Raw genomic sequence first — 13,977 nt, 5'->3', positions numbered from 1 at the left:
TAGCAAGCTAGAAATCATTAGTGTTCCACTTCAGCATGCACCAGTCGGCTCACCATGAAAACTGCGTCAAATCTTAACAGGAATGTGCGAATAGAAAAATTCAGGATCACTCATTCAACAACACTAGAGATAATAACTTGTTGAGCTGCCATAGAAGTCGTGCAGATCAATGGGAACACAACCACGCAAGAGTGCTAGTTAGAATTTAGCATCAGTCATATTCAAGTTCGTCCGGTGTAATTGGTCTCTTGAGTGGTATGATGGACTTCTTGTCAACATCTTGTGATAATGCCTTCCTCATATCTAAGAAAATACAAATAAAATAAAAATGTGAGCAATAGCATCGGAGCAAATAATCTGAGTATGAGACGACATAAGTATGACACTCAAGTACTTACCAAGGCCATCTTCTTCCCCTGAGTAGTACCGAAGCACCCTTCGATAAACCACATAGCCCAGCTACGAGAACAATGAGCATAATTAGATACGTTTGCTCAGGATACTTTCATCTTGAACTAAAATATACATGCTATGATGCAAGCTTCGCATATCGTTTCTTGGTTTCGTTGCCAAACATTATAATAATTTTTGTTCACTGGAAGCATAAGAAATTGCTGGTTTCAAGAACTGGGGATTGACTAATCAGTTATCAGTACTATACAGCAGCAGAAAGATATCGAACATGAAGTTTGCAGGCGTACCTTTTCATACATCCTTATTGCCGGCATGTTGGACGCCCTTACAAAGAGATCCACAAAATAGGCCTTATCCCTGAACAGAAGAATAGCCTTAGTGTAATATGGAGTAACGTCTAGTACAAGGTTCAACAGATTACAGCAGTTATGGATTCCAAATGTTGGTATTTTTAAAATGGTATATTAACAGAGAGAAGAGTGAAGTGCAGTACGGCATCAATAGAGTTGATATATTTAATTCAATCATCCAATTCTATGATGTGTGAGAGGTTGTGGTGCCTAGTAGGAGGAAATGTGCCTGGGAGAGATGCTCTTGAGAATGCAACTGATAAGAAGCTGTAAGGGGAGCTAGCAAGCACAGAACTGTAATGCCACGGCACAGTTACTACTATACAAAATTCTGCCAAGATGTGTTTCTGATCATATTTTCTTGATAATTGTTACTGTCCAACTGGTCAGCCATCACGCCTCCCCCCCACCCATAGGACACACAGAAGACCTTCCAAACTTGAACTAGGTTGGTTATACAGATCAAGTTACGAGATGCTGGAATCAGGAAGTACAACTAAATTGTGGAGAGTGATGAAAGCTTTCAATGGGGGATAAAGCAGAAATCATTATAATATATGACAACAGTATAATACTGGTGATTCAGTCAGAAGGAAACTAGGTACTTACATCTTATCACTGATTTCCTCCAGCAAGTGCATAAGCGTCTTGGCTAATTTCTGTCTGCGAAATTCTGAGGCAACGGACACTGCCGTAACATGTCCATGCCAAGATTCACCTTGTCCTTCAACCTTCCCCATAACTGCAGCCGATACCCAACTTAATAAGTAAAGATCCTCCTAAACTATGAGAGAGTGGACAAGGCAGAAATGGAACAGATATAACATGAAAAGACTGTATTCGTCTAATTGACACCACAAAAAGGCATCGTCTCTCTAATATGATGATGTTCATTCCCTTTTCATTCAAGTTCAAACCCATAAGCTAACTACAGTTATACTGTCAATTGGCAACATTTGTAAATAAATAGCCTTCAAATCTCACACAATCACAAGTGCCGCTTTCACCACTGAGAGGCACAGAGCAAGGCCAAATTGGAGAACAATGTCATAAACTCTACCAAGATTCACAGGATTGAAATGAATATGCACCTCCAGAAACCATTACTTGTGCGCAAATTAAACAGACAGATAAACCTATCCCTAAAAATTCCTACCCTTCAACTCTCCAGAGCGAAATCGAGGGGGTTCACACTCTACAGCTTCAGCTAATCTGAGAAACAAAGAAGCAGAATCACAAGTCGACCAATGGTATGAGGGCTGGAGGCATACTGTATCCCATGACGCGGTCGCCGGGGTTGACGGCGGTGTGGAAGTAGTCGGGCCAGCGAGCCAGGTACGTCATGTAGAAGGACATGTTGAACTGCGGCGAGCGAATCGACGTATCAGACCGGGAAGAGGACGGCCGGACGGCGTCGTGGAGAAACAGTAGCAACAAAGGGAGCGAGAGATGGATCTTTTGGGGATGGCTTACGGTCTCGGTGAGGTGGTCGAGGTTGACCGAGGCGAAGCGGAGCAGATCGTCGCAGCAGAACCGGCGAATGGTCGTCATGGTCTCCCTCCCGTCCTCGGCTTCCGGCGGCGGCGGAATCTCGTGGCGGAGCGGGGCGGGGGCGGCGCTCTATCCGGATTTCCGATTCGTTTGTGCGGGTCGGGTTGGAACCAGGAAGAGGCTTCCTGCGATGTACGGCTAGGATGGTCCGGATCTGCGACGAGGGCAAAGGGCACTTGGAAGGCTGCCGTGGCCCGTGGGCTTGATGTGCATTCAGATTCATAAGGACTTCCTCCGTCTCATAACAGACTCAAAAAACAAAACAAAAAAAAATCCTCCGTCTCATAACATAACATAAGATTATTTTTAACACTACACTACTGTAAAAAGCGTTCTTGTATTATAAGAAGGGGGAAACATCTCTCATTTTTTGCCACAACTCGAAACTCATCGCATGAGTACGTAGTTCCTTATTTTAGAGGATTTGGGCCTGGTTAGTTTCGATTGTTTTCCAAGTCATATCTACCACGGTCACAAGTCTGTTTTTGGCTAGTTGGCATACACTTACTCCATAAGCCAGGGACGACGGCTCATGTAATTAGGACGTCGTTGTTATTTATTTTGTGTCAAGTTTCTGCGCTTCTATCTGACATAGATTTTCAAGCCAAACTTCGTCTAGTTTAACACCAAACACAAATACTCGGGTTTTCAAAAGTCAAACATGTACATGCGTTATCACGCTTTAATAAAAAAAAGTAGCATTATCTGCAATACCACATTTGTATCATTAGATCCATTACCAAAATTACTTTCATATTTTATTTATTTTGTATTGTAGATATTGACATTTTATTCTAATAAACATATGTTTGACCATTCACAAAAAAACATATGTTTGACTTCCACGAAAACCGATGCACCTTATATTCTAGAACGAAGGGTTCACTTATATAAGGGCAAAAAGATAACCGCTCGGTCACTTAGTACTGGCATATATGATGGAAAAATTAGTCGTTTATTAGTGCATTTTAGAGCAGGCAGGACGAGCTGGTGCAAGACTTGTCGACGCAAGCTACGGCTTTGGAGTGTGGACAAATGCAAAAATAGGAAAGTTCATATGCATCCCATGTCACCCATGCATTGTCAGCATCAACGCACGAGGGGGGTGGGGGTGGGGGTGGCTTATCGAGTGGGGCTGGGCTCCCTCATGCCGTCCATCGCATGAGATGCCGCCGGCTAAGCACTCCGTCCAACCCACGTTCTTGTCAAAATACTAAGGCCGAAGGGGCGGGACGACGAAGTGGTTAGTGTTGCAGGCTTCCCAAGCTTCCCAAACAGCGAGGGAGTGATGTTGGCGCGACCTTGTCATTGCTTTGATGTGATGACGTGCATCATCCCTGGCGTCCGACTCGTGGGACTCCGTGAGTAAGCATTGTCCTCCTCTGGGAACATGATGCCGACCATCTTGTCATCGATGACATGGCCCTCCTAAGAAGCATCTTGCTCATCGGTAGTGGCTTGTGCCTCATGGGTGGCATCCTCCTCCTCCATTGATGGTGGTAGTTGTGGCTAGGGCTTTGATGGTGGCCATGTCCCGCTGCTCGTTCTCTGTTTTGGGGCCGGTGGAGCCATGGGGTGGCCATCTCCCACTGCTCGTTCTCTGTTTGGGGCCGGTGGAGCCATGGGGTGGTCCTCCTCCCGAGGGGCAGCGAGGCGCATGGTGTCTGCGACAATAATGCGTGCGGATCGGTCTGGGAGTAAAAGAGGAGAGATCGAGGGGGGGGGGGGGAGTTGGGCATCAACAGCCGCCTTTTATAGGCGTGCAACATGAAATTGGGGAATGAATGAGTGTGGGAAGGTGAAAATACGACAGACGATGTCAATGGACATGTTCCCCGATGCTTGTAGGACTGGTACATGCGACATTATCATTAAGCGAGGAGGACAAGGCTGAAATGTCACTCGTGCCACATTAGTTGGGTTTAGGACACGACTCTAAAACAGACCCCTACCTCCAAATATGGAGGCTACGATCCAATTTTTGAAGTACACTCCATTCATTTCCGGAGGTTCGGGCACTTATGATAGACATTTTCCCCAACTCTAGCCTTCATATTGACGGTTATTATAGAGTCCTCCCTCCCCCCTGGTCGAATCTGCTAGAGTTGTTGTTGCAACTATGTCTTTTTCAAGGATTGCAAGGGGTTCCGCACATACAAAGTACAATTTTAGTGACGTGGAGAAAGGAGAGAAACATTCGTGTACATGGTAGGATTTTCATAGATATCTTGTAGATGGTCATTTTGTTGTCTTGTGGATCTCACAATGAATTATGACCAAAATATAATATTTACATATGCATATAAATTGCTTGATCATCCATATTACTGCTTGTAGGTTATATTTGTACATGTTTTAAGGGGGAAATGCAAAGATAGACTAATGTTGTGGCTTGTGTAGTTGTGATGATATGAGTCGTCTGCTTCCTCTGATCTAAGAAGGTGCTGCCCCCCCAAGTGCAAGGGTGTAGTAAGCAGCAATTTTCGTCAAGTGGATGACCTTAAGATTTTATCGAACCAGAATTTGCGATACAATCAATGATCAATATTTGCACACATCAATTACAAAACTGCTTGGATACTGGAGTCGATTTTACGGATCTCGATGGGAACAAGATATTGTGAAGAGGCCGAGTAATGAGTATAGTGCCATCACTGATTGATCTATTTGTTGGGGAACGTAGTAATTTCAAAATTTTCCTACGCACACGCAAGATCATGGTGATGCATAGCAACGAGAGGGGAGAGTGTGATCTACGTACCCTTGTAGATCGACAGCGGAAGCGTTGTGACAACGCGGTTGATGTAGTCATACATCTTCACGATCCGACCGATCCAAGCACCGTTACTCTGGCACCTCCGAGTTCTTGGCACACGTTCAGCTCGATGACGATCCCCGGGCTCCGATCCAGCAAAGCGCCGGGGAGGAGTTCCGTCAGCACGACGGCGTGGTGACGATCTTGATGTTCTACTGTCGCAGGGCTTCGCCTAAGCACCGCTACAATATGACCGAGGTGGAATATGGTGGAGGGGGGCACCGCACACGGCTAAGGAACGATCATGAAGATCAACTTCTGTCCATGGGGTGCCCCTTGCCTCAGTATATAAAGGATGGAGGAGGAGGAGGCCGGCCAAGGCAATTGGTGCGGCCAGGATGTGGAGTCCTACTAGGACTCCAAGTCCTAGTAGGAGTCCACCAAGAGGGGAGGAAGGGAGAAGGAAGTGGAGGAGAAGGAAAGGTGGCCGGCCCCCTTTTCCCTAGTCCAATTCGGACCAGAGGGGAGGGGGGGGGGGGGGCGCAGCAGCCCCTTGGCCCTTTCTCCTCTTCCCACTAAAGCCCATCAAGGCCCATTGCTTCTCCCGTAACTACCCGGTACTCCAAAAAATACCCGAATCACTTGGAACCTTTCCGATGTCCGAATATAGTCGTCCAATATATCGATCTTTACGTCTCGACCATTTCAAGACTCCTCGTCATGTCCCCGATCTCATCCGGGACTCCGAACTCCTTCGGTACATCAAAACACATAAACTCATAATATAACTGTCATCGAAACCTTAAGCGTGCGGACCCTACGGTTTGAGAACAATGTAGACATGACCGACACATGTCTCCGGTCAATAACCAATAGCGGAACCTGGATGCTCATATTGGCTCCTACATATTCTATGAAGATCTTTATCGGTCAGACCGCATAACAACATACGTTGTTCCCTTTGTCATCGGTATGTTACTTGCCCGAGATTCGATCGTCGGTATCTCAATACCTAGTTCAATCTCGTTCCCGGCAAGTCTCTTTACTCGTTCCATAATACATCATCTCACAACTAACTCATTAGTTGCAGTGCTTGCAAGGCTTATGTGATGTGCATTACCGAGAGGGCCCAGAGATACCTCTCCGACAATCGGAGCGACAAATCCTAATCTCGAAATACGCCAACCCAACATGTACCTTTGGAGACACCTGTAGAGCTCCTTTATAATCACCCAGTTACGTTGTGATGTTTGATAGCACACAAAGTGTTCCTCCGGCTAACGGGAGTTGTATAATCTCATAGTCATAGGAACATGTATAAGTCATGAAGAAAACAATAACAACATACTAAACGATTGGGTGCTAAGCTAATGGAATGGGTCATGTCAATCAGATCATTCAACTAATGATGTGATCCCGTTAATTAAATAACAACTCTTTGTCCATGGTTAGGAAACATAACCATCTTTGATTAACGAGCTAGTCAAGTAGAGGCATACTAGTGACACTCTGTTTGTCTATGTATTCACACATGTATTATGTTTCCGGTTAATACAATTCTAGCATGGATAATAAACATTTATCATGATATAAGGAAATAAATAATAACTTTATTATTGCCTCTAGGGCATATTTCCTTCAATCTCCCACTTGCACTAGAGTCAATAATCTAGATCACATCACCATGTGATTAACATCGATAGTTCACATCATCATGTGATTAACACCCATAGTTCACATCGCCATGTGACCAACACCCAAAGGGTTTACTAGATTCAGTAATCTAGTTCACATCTCTATGTGATTAACACCCAAAGAGTACTAAGGTGTGATCATGTTTTGCTTGTGAGAGAATTTTAGTCAACGGGTCTGCCATATTCAGATCCGTATGTATTTTGCAAATATCTATGTCAACAATGCTCTGCACGGAGCTACTCTAGCTATTTTCTCCCACTTTCAATATGTATCCAGATTGAGACTTAAAGTTATCTAGATCAGTGTCAAAACTTGCATCGATGTAACTCTTTACGACGAACCTTTTGTCACCTCCATAATCGAGAAACATATCCTTATTTCACTAAGGATAATTTTGACCGCTGTCCAGTGATCTACTCCTAGATCATTATTGTACTCCCTTGCCAAAATTAGTGTAGGGTATACAATAGATCTGGTACATAGCATGGCATACTTTATAGAATCTATGGCTGAGGCATAGGGAATGACTTTCATTCTCTTTCTATCTTCTGCCGTGGTCGGGCTTTGAGTCTTACTCAATTTTATACCTTGTAACACAGGTAAGAACCCTTTCTATGACTGTTCCATTTTGAACTACTTCAAAATCTTGTCAAGGTATGTACTCATTGAAAAAAAACTTATCAATCGTCTTGATCTATCTCTATAGATCTTGATGCTCAATATGTAAGCAGCTTCACCGAGGTCTTTCTTTGAAAAACTCCTTTCAAACACTCCTTTATGCTTTGTAGAATAATTCTACATTATTTTTGATCAACAATATGTCATTCACATATACTTATCAGAAATGTTGTAGTGCTCCCACTCACTTTCTTGTAAATACAGGCTTCACCGCAAGTCTGTATAAATCTATATGCTTTGATCATACTATCAAAGCATTTATTCCAACTCCGAGATGCTTGCAGCAGTCCATAGATGGATCGCTGGAGCTTGCTTATTTTGTTAGCACCTTTAGGATTGACAAAACCTTCTGGTTGCATCATATACAACTCTTTCTTTAAGAAATCCATTAAGGATTGCAGTTTTGTTATCCATTTGCCAGATTTCATAAAATGCGGCAATTGCTAATATGATTTGGACAGACTTTTAAGCATCGATACGAGTGAGAAAATCTCATCGTAGTCAACACCTTGAACTTTGTCGAAAAACCTTTTGCGACAATTCTAGCTTTGTAGATAGTAACACTACTATCAGTGTTCGTCTTCCTCTTAAAGATCCATTTATTTTCTATGGCTTGCCGATCATCGGGCAAGTCAACCAAAGTCCATACTTTGTGCTCATACATGGATCCCATCTCAGATTTCATGGCCTCAAGCCATTTTGCGGAATCTGGGCTCACCATCGCTTCTTTATAGTTCGTAGGTTCGTCATGGTCAAGTAACATGACCTCCAGAACAGGATTACCATACCACTCTGGTGCGGATCTCACTCTGGTTTACCTATGAGATTCAGTAGTAACTTGATCTGAAGTTATATGATCATCATCATTAGCTTCCTCACTAATTGGTGTAGTAGACACAAGAACAGATTTCTGTGATGAACTACTTTCCAATAATGGAGATGGTACAATTACCTTATCAAGTTTTCTACTTTCCTCCCACTCACTTCTTTCGAGAGAACCTCCTTCTCTAGAAAGGATCCATTCTTAGCAACGAATGTCTTGCCTTTGGATATGTGATAGAAGGTGTACCCAATAGTAACTTTTTGGGTATCCTATGAAGACACACTTTTCCGATTTGGGTTTGAGCTTATCAGGATGAAACTTTTTCACATAAGCATTGCAACCCCAAACTTTAAGAAACGACAACTTTGGTTTCTTGCCAAACCACAGTTCATACGGTGTCGTCTCAACAGATTTAGATGGTGCCCTTTTAACGTGAATGCAGCTGTCTCTAATGCATAACCCCAAAACGATAGTGGTAGATCGGTAAGAGACATCATAGATTGCACTATATCCAATAAAGTACGGTTATGACGTTCGGACACACCATTATGCTGTGGTGTTCCATGTGGCATGAGTTTGTGAAACTATTCCACATTGTTTTAATTGAGGACCAAACTCGTAACTCAAATATTTGTCTCCGCGATCAGATCGTAGAAACTTTATTTTCTTGTCATGATGATTTTCCACTTCACTCTGAAATTCTTTGAACTTTTCAAATGTTTCAGACTTATGTTTCATCAAGTAGATATACCCATATCTGCTCAAATCATCTGTGAAGTTCAGAAAATAACGATACTTGCCTTGAGCCTTAACACTCATCGGACCGCATACATCAGTATGTATTATTTCCAATAAGTCAGTTGCTCGCTCCGTAGAACGGAGTCTTAGTCATCTTGCCCATGAGGCATGGTTCGCAAGCATCAAGTGATTCATAATCAAGTGATTCCAAAATTCCATCAGCATGGAGTTTCTTCATGCACTTTACACCAATATGACCTAAACGACAGTGCTATAAATAAGTTGCACTATCATTATTAACTTTGCATCTTTTGGTTTCAATGATTATGTGTATCATTACGATCGAGATCCAACAAACTATTTTCATTGGGTGTGTAACCATATAAGGTTTTATTCATGTAAACAAAACAACAATTTATTCTCTTACTTAAATGAATAACCGTATTACAATAAATATGATCAAATCATATTCATGCTTAACGCAAACACCAAATAACACTTATTTAGGTTCAACACTAATCTCGAAAGTATAGGGAGTTTGCGATGATGATCATATCAATCTTGGAACCACTTCCAACACACATCGTCACTTCATCCTTAACTAGTCTCTGTTTATTCTGCAACTCCCGTTTCGAGTTACTACTCTTAGCAACTGAACCAGTATCAAATACCGAGGGATTGCTATGAACACTAGTAAAATACACATTAATAATCTGTATATCAAATATACCTTTGTTCACTTTGCCATCCTTCTTATCCGCCAAATACTTGGGGTAGGTCCGCTTCCAGTGACCAGTCCCTTTGCAGTAGAAGCACTTAGTCTTAGGCTTAGGACCAGACTTGGGCTTCTTCACTTGAGCAGCAACTTGCTTGCTGTTCTTCTTGAAGTTCCCCTTCTTCCCTTTGCCCTTTTATTGAAACTAGTGGTCTTGTCTACCATCAACACTTGATGCTCTTTCTTGATTTCTACCTTCATCGATTTCATCATCATGAAAAGCTCAGGAGTCGTTTTCGTCATCCCTTGCATACTATAGTTCATCATGAAGTTCTACTAACTTGGTGATGGTAACTAGAGAATTCTGTCAATCACTATCTTATCTGGAAGATTAACTCCCACTTGATTCAAGCGATTGTAGTACTCAGATAATCTGAGCACATGCTCACTAGTTGAGCGATTCTCCTCCATCTTTTAGCTATAGAACCTGTTGGAGACTTCATATCTCTCAACTCGGGTATTTGCTTGAAATATTAACTTCAGCTCCTGGAACATCTCATATGCTTCATGACATTCAAAACGTCTTTGAAGTCCCGATTCTAAGCCATTAAGCATGGTGCACTAAACTATCAAGTAGTCTTCATATTGAGCTAGCCAAACGTTCATAACGTCTGCATCTGCTCCTGCAATAGGCCGTCACCTAGCGGTGCATCAAGGACATAATTCTTCTGTGCAGCAATGAGGATAAACCTCAGATCACGGATCCAATCCGCATCATTGCTACTAACATCTTTCAACACAATTTTCTCTAGGAACATATCAAAATAAACACAGGGAAGCAACAATGCGAGCTATTGATCTACAACATAATTTGCAAAATACTACTAGGACTAAGTTCATGATAAATTTAAGTTCAATTAATCATATTACTTAAGAACTTCCACTTAGATAGACATCCCTCTAATCCTCTAAGTGATCACGTGATCCAAATCAACTAAACCATGTCCGATCATCACGTGAGATGGAGTAGTTTCAATGGTGAACATCACTATGTTGATCATATCTACTATATGATTCATGCTCGACCTTTCGGTCTCCGTGTTCCGAGGCCATATCTGTATATGCTTGGCTCGTCAAGTATAACCTGAGTATTCTGCGTGTGCAACTGTTTTGCACCCGTTGTATTCGAACGTAGAGCCTATCACACCCGATCATCACGTGGTGTCTCAGCACGAAGAACTTTCGCAACAGTGCATACTCAGGGAGAACACTTCTTGATAATTAGTGAGAGATCATCTTATAATGCTACCGTCAATCAAAGCAAGATAAGATGCATAAAAGATAAACATCACATGCAATCAATATAAGTGATATGATATGGCCACCATCATCTTGTGCTTGTGATCTCCATCTTCGAAGCACCGTCATGATCACCATCGTCACCGGCGCGACACCTTGATCTCCATCGTAGCATCGTTGTCGTCTCGCCAATCTTATGCTTCCACGACTATCGCTACCGCTTAAAGTAAAGCATTACAGCGCGATTGCATTGCATACAATAAAGCGACAACCATATGGCTCCTGCCAGTTGCCGATAACTCGGTTACAAAATATGATCATCTCATATAATAAAATTTAGCATCATGTCTTGACCATATCACATCACAACATGCCCTGCAAAAACAAGTTAGACGTCCTCTACTTTGTTATTGCAAGTTTTACGTGGCTGCTACGGGCTTAATCAAGAACCAATCTTACCTACGCATCAAAACCACAATGATAGTTTGTCAAGTTGGTGCTGTTTTAACCTTCGCAAGGACCGGGCGTAGCCACACTTGGTTCAACTAAAGTTGGAGAAACTGTCACCCGCTAGCCACCTTTGTGCAAAGCACGTCGGGAGAACCGGTCTCGCGTAAGCGTACGCGTAATGTCGGTCCGGGCCGCTTCGTCCAACAATACCGCCGAACCAAAGTATGACATGCTGGTAAGCAGTATGACTTATATCGCCCACAACTCACTTGTGTTCTACTCGTGCATATAACATCAACACATAAAACCTAGGCTCGGATGCCACTGTTGGGGAACGTAGTAATTTCAAAATTTTCCTACGCACACGCAAGATCATGGTGATGCATAGCAACGAGAGGGGAGAGTGTGATCTACGTACCCTTGTAGATCGACAGCGGAAGCGTTGTGACAATGCGGTTGATGTAGTCGTACATCTTCACGATCCGACCGATCCAAGCACCGTTACTCCGGCACCTCTGAGTTCTTGGCATACGTTCAGCTCGATGACGATTCCCGGGCTCCGATCCAGCAAAGCGTCGGGGAGGAGTTCCGTCAGCACGACGGCGTGGTGACGATCTTGATGTTCTACTGCCGTAGGGTTTCGCCTAAGCACCGCTACAATATGACCGAGGTGAAATATGGTGGAGGGGGGCACCGCACACGACTAAGGAACGATCACGAAGATCAACTTCTGTCCATGGGGTGCCCCTTGCCTCAGTATATAAAGGATGGAGGAGGAGGAGGCCGGCCAAGGCAATTGGTGCGGCCAGGATGTGGAGTCCTACTAGGACTCCAAGTCCTAGTAGGAGTCCACCAAGAGGGGAGGAAGGGAGAAGGAAGTGGAGGAGAAGGAAAGGTGGCCGGCCCCCTTTTCCCTAGTCCAATTCGGACCAGAGGGGAGGGGGGCGCAGCAGCCCCTTGGCCCTTTCTCCTCTTCCCACTAAAGCCCATCAAGGCCCATTGCTTCTCCCGTAACTACCCGGTACTCCGAAAAATACCCGAATCACTCCGAACCTTTCCGATGTCCGAATATAGTCGTCCAATATATCGATCTTTACGTCTCGACCATTTCGAGACTCCTCGTTATGTCCCCGATCTCATCCGGGACTCCAAACTCCTTCGGTACATCAAAACTCATAAAATCATAATATAACTGTCATCGAAACCTTAAGCGTGCGGACCCTACGGTTCGAGAACAATGTAGACATGACCGAGACATGTCTCCGGTCAATAACCAATAGCGGAACCTGGATGCTCATATTGGCTCCTACATATTCTACGAAGATCTTTATCGGTCAGACTGCATAACAACATACGTTGTTCCCTTTGTCATCGGTATGTTACTTGCCCGAGATTCGATCGTCGGTATCTCAATACCTAGTTCAATCTCGTTACCGGCAAGTCTCTTTACTCGTTTCATAATACATCATCTCACAACTAACTCATTAGTTGCAATGCTTGCAAGGCTTATGTGATGTGCATTACCGAGAGGGCCCAGAGATACCTCTCCGACAATCGGAGTGACAAATCCTAATATCGAAATACGCCAACCCAACATGTACCTTTGGAGACACCTGTAGAGCTCCTTTATAATCACCCAGTTACGTTGTGACGTTTGGTAGCACACAAAGTGTTCCTCCGGCAAACGGGAGTTGCATAATCTCATAGTCATAGGAACATGTATAAGTCATGAAGAAAGCAATAGCAACATACTAAACGATCGGGTGCTAAGCTAATGGAATGGGTCATGTCAATCAGATCATTCAACTAATGATGTGATCCCGTTAATCAAATGACAACTCTTTGTCCATGGTTAGGAAACATAATCATCTTTGATTAACGAGCTAGTCAAGTAGAGGCATACTAGTGACACTCTGTTTGTCTATGTATTCACACATGTATTATGTTTCCGGTTAATACAATTCTAGCATGAATAATAAACATTTATCATGATATAAGGAAATAAATAATAACTTTATTATTGCCTCTAGGGCATATTTCCTTCACTATTGCCCCCCAATGAAACTAGTCAGCAAGTTGTCAGTCTCACTAGATTTGCCATTTACAAGAATTAAATGTAAGTGTGTATAAAAGATATTGCAGCGGAGAAGTAAAAGCAAGGAAATGTAAAAGAGAGCGTTTGATCAAGGTTGAAAGAAATAGAAAGAAGAATGGATTGGGATCCATAGGTTCACTACTGGTTTCCCTCTAAAAGATAGCATGGCATGGTGAACAAATTAGAGGTGGGTATCGATGAAATTGCGGTTTTTATGACCATGACTGTCCGTGGCATAGTTAGCATATAAGCACTCACAACCAAACATCTATAAACCATTATTCAACTGCATGTATTGCTAATACTTCATCCAAGACCACTAACCAACATGCATCTTAAAGCATCAAGTAAAAATAGAATATTGCATCAAGTATGATGACATGAAGTGGATGATATATTGTCTTCATCTAGAAG

The 13,977-nt window shown here is 43.0% G+C and overlaps 1 protein-coding gene across 1 annotated transcript; it reads right to left on the bottom strand.

Moving 5' to 3' along the window:
• Positions 1–2,496, bottom strand: LOC123082389 (N-terminal acetyltransferase B complex catalytic subunit NAA20). Its single transcript, XM_044504730.1, has 6 exons — positions 2,238–2,496; positions 2,036–2,126; positions 1,374–1,506; positions 702–771; positions 399–459; positions 1–303 (listed from the first exon to the last, which is right to left on the bottom strand). Exons 1-6 carry the CDS (start codon positions 2,313–2,315, stop codon positions 212–214), a joined length of 525 nt encoding a protein of 174 aa, XP_044360665.1. The 5' UTR covers positions 2,316–2,496; the 3' UTR covers positions 1–211.
• Positions 2,497–13,977: the final 11,481 nt, after the last annotated feature.

This window comes from Triticum aestivum, chromosome 4A (assembly GCF_018294505.1).
Source record: "Triticum aestivum cultivar Chinese Spring chromosome 4A, IWGSC CS RefSeq v2.1, whole genome shotgun sequence".
Taxonomy (NCBI): Eukaryota; Viridiplantae; Streptophyta; class Magnoliopsida; order Poales; family Poaceae; genus Triticum; species Triticum aestivum.
This window is presented reverse-complemented; position numbering and strand designations above follow the sequence as displayed.

Bases quoted from the DNA above. Each gene is read 5' to 3' on its own strand.
- LOC123082389 (XM_044504730.1), bottom strand. From the start codon at position 2,315: ATGACGACCATTCGCCGGTTCTGCTGCGACGATCTGCTCCGCTTCGCC. The intron at 2,127-2,237 runs GTAAGCCATCCC...CGCTCGCCGCAG, and splicing joins TCGACCACCTCACCGAGACC to TTCAACATGTCCTTCTACAT. The intron at 1,507-2,035 runs GTATGCCTCCAG...TATCGGCTGCAG, and splicing joins CGACCGCGTCATGGGATACA to TTATGGGGAAGGTTGAAGGA.